Source organism: Protomyctophum parallelum (genome assembly GCF_964188405.1).
Source record: "Protomyctophum parallelum genome assembly, chromosome: 9".
In the NCBI taxonomy this organism is placed as follows: domain Eukaryota; kingdom Metazoa; phylum Chordata; class Actinopteri; order Myctophiformes; family Myctophidae; genus Protomyctophum; species Protomyctophum parallelum.
Window position 1 is genome coordinate 15,931,839 of NC_139706.1, and position 3,367 is coordinate 15,935,205.

The following is a 3,367-nucleotide window of genomic DNA, read 5'->3' on the forward strand; positions in this document are numbered from 1 at the left end:
TTTTACACTCACAAGCCTATCAACTTTAGCACTTTCACTTGGTAGTTATAGTCGTCATAAGGCTCACAAAGTAAACCCATTACACGTTTTGATTGATTGATTGATTGAAGTATTTATTAACAGTTTGCAGAATTACAGTACATTTCAAGCACAACTCAATACAAAAACTGTTAACTGTGAGTGGACGACCCAATAAAGCATTACACTTACAAGAGGGTCCACCTTGTTCAAAACATTTAGATATACACTTCTATTTAGCCAAAGAACAGAACAGGAATTCGCCATAAAGAGTTGGCTGGCAACGGCGGGAACGTTCTCCATTTTGTAAAGTCTCACTGGGTCTTCTTGGCTTTAACGGTGGCATTTGAGGAGTTATACGTGGGGAAAACAACATGGTGAACAGTATCATGAGAGGGACCAGCAGATACGGGGCGTATATGGACACCAGTGCATAGCGCTCCTTCGTGGTCTGAGGGCCATGGTAGCGGCTGGTGGTGGGGAACTGATGGAAGAGGATGTGGGCTAGAATAGGAACCAGAGTGGTGGCCACATGTGTGGAATAGACAATGGCAGGAGTCCTGATCCATTTACAGCCACCTGGAGATCATTATAAGAAATACAACCACGTGTCAGGTGAAAAATAAAAACATTTGCACCATCCTGCTTGCTCTCTACGTCCTGCATGTTCTTACCTTAAAAGCTACACAACCCGGAACTTATTATAGTTAATAAAACACTATTTTCACTAAGCTGTGTGGTAGAGCAGGTTATATAACGAATGCATAACTAGTATAACTTGTGATACACCTATCCTTGCCTCACTGCACTGGCTACCAGTGGCGTTCAGAATGGATTTTAAATTGTTTTTAGAATCACTGAACGGACCGGCACCTGTTTATATTTTTGAAGACGTGCTAGCTAGCCCCGCTATGGACTTTTTGAGGGGCGCTATAGCCACTCCAATACATGTCTTCTGAAGATTACGTCAGGTTTATGGGACTTTTAATGTTTGTTTAAGGCACTTATGATGTAACTCGTTTGCCAGCCAAGTCTACATCATAGTGTACATTTTACATCATAGTCACAAGCACCTCTGTGCTTTTATTTGGTTGCAAACTGTTAATAAAGTATTCAATCAATCAATTATGCTATTTTTGAATAGTCAAAGAATAAAATATGGATACAAGGGGTTAAAATGATTATGATGCTATTAACTAATTATGGTAGAACCCCTCAAGGACCCCTGGGGGTCCTAGAACTGTAACTTCTTCCCAGTTCCTGTACACTATCCGTAGATTAACACCTGCTGGACCCGGGTTCAAGGTGGGTTCCAGGTGGTAACATTCAATGCCCATCCGGGGTCCGATTTCCAGGGTTTCCCTGTCAAGCCCACAAACCTAACTAATATCTCCCCTGATCAAAAATTTGAGAACGACCATCAGTACAGGAAATCTATGGAAAATACAGGATCAACCTCAAACTAATTTCCAAAAAACCCAAACTCAGCTGATTTTGCATCTTCAATATATCCTGAATAACAGGAAAAAAGTTGCCTAGAATTGTCTGAGGGGAAAGTGTTGAAAATGGCCTGTACAGTATGGCCACCATTGACATTTTATATAAGGCAAATATTTTCTAATTTTCGTTATGCTTTAAGTAGCATGTGATGTGTCAAACTAGGGGGTTTTCTAGCCCTACAAGCAGAACCCAATGGTACTGAAGTTTCTGAATTTTTTTAGACCCAGACCATGGCGTCCTGTTCCAGCTCTACCCTGCCACCTAGTACGCAGACATAAATAAAACATAAACACCGTGGATAACGCCTGTCTGCGCTCTTTGACGACTTTTTTTCGTGTGAGGGCTTATGAATGTGTGAAGTATAAGTACAGAATATCTCCTGTGGCGCGGAAGCCGTTAAAGGTATATTCAGTGATTTCACTTAATTCAAATATCACTTTTTTTTTTTTTTTTTTTGATAATCCTCCCTACTATAGAGTGTGCTGGCCATATAAGGAGTTCCTCCCTGTCCCCAGTTAACCCCTGGGGGTCAAAAAACCTTAGGTTTCGTTTTTGACTCTCTATCCTGATTGGACGAAAGGCTGGGTCCCACAGCCAAAAACGAAACCTAAGGTTTTTTGAGTGAAATCACTGAATATACCTTTAAGTATTTTTAATCTTTGTTTGACCGATTTGGTCTTCTTCTTTTCCTTCCTTGTTTATTGACACCTCATTGTACCGCCTATCTGGCTAGCTAGTGGCGCTATAGCTATGACAGAGCAGATCAGAGGCAGGAACGTAGCTGGCACAAGCCAACCGCAAATGCAAGCTTCCAAATCGGTCAAACATAGATTAAAAACACTTAACGGCTTCCGCGCCACAGGAGATATTCGCAGCGGTGTGTATAGGTACTTATAGTTCACGAATTCAGAATAACTCAAACAAAAAAAGGCAGTCAAACGCCGCAGATACGATGTTAAAGAGCATATTTATGTCCGCGTTCCGACATTCCCATACGAAAAAAAGTAACGCACAGGGACCCTACGGGTCAGCCCGGTTCGGTTCGGATTGGGTTGACCCAGGGGGTTCCGAGAGGGGCTAGGGGTTTTCATGATTCTGAATCCATTCCAAGCATTAGTTTTGCACAAAAACACTCATTGGGATACATTTGGCCATAGCAACTTGCCCAAATGTGCTGACCTCTTTGTGCAAAACTAATGCTTGGAAATTGGAATGGATTCAGTAATTAGTATAATTTTGAGTTTGTTTTATTGCAATTAGTATGAGGTCAAATTACATTATTACTTGTGTCTAAACGTCCACAAGAGGGCAGAGCTGGGGCATACTATAAAAAAGCATGGACTTTGTGTAGCTACAGCATCGTGCAGTAGAGTAGATTAATGTCATAGATTGCATACATTGTGCCAACTGAACTGACCTTTTAGGAAAGCATATGCAGCAACGGGGAAGAAAGGTGTCTGAACCAAGGCCTCGCAGAAAATAAATGACTTGAACCAGGCAGGTGGATCCAACATCATTGGATCTTTGAATTCCTCTGCATACCACTTCAGAAGGTCTTTGAGCTATTAAAAGAAAATATGTATCGTGTCGTGTGAATAGACCTGCTGTGACATTATTTAGTGCGAGATTAGACTGCATGCCTCTGATCTTTCAGTTCTTCAGAAACAATAACATTGATAACTTGTGCTGCACAAGTTCATTGTAGCAAATGGATTTGAACACTTACCACCTGAGGAAACACATGTGCTGGTAACAAGGCTTGAAAGTCAATAAATAACGTAATGGGAATGTGGGACGCAAAATAAAAGAAAAATATTATTTCTAGAATTCGGATAGCCATGTTGAACTG

General features: G+C 41.2%; 1 protein-coding gene across 1 annotated transcript; it reads right to left on the reverse strand.

The window, feature by feature from the left end:
* Window positions 1-332: 332 nt before the first annotated feature.
* tmem97 (transmembrane protein 97) lies at window positions 333-3,367 on the reverse strand (the record flags this gene model as incomplete). Its single annotated transcript, XM_083773136.1, is given in 4 exon segments — window positions 333-385; window positions 388-597; window positions 2,936-3,080; window positions 3,245-3,367. Coding segments are annotated over 4 exon segments (522 nt in total). The 5' UTR covers window positions 3,359-3,367.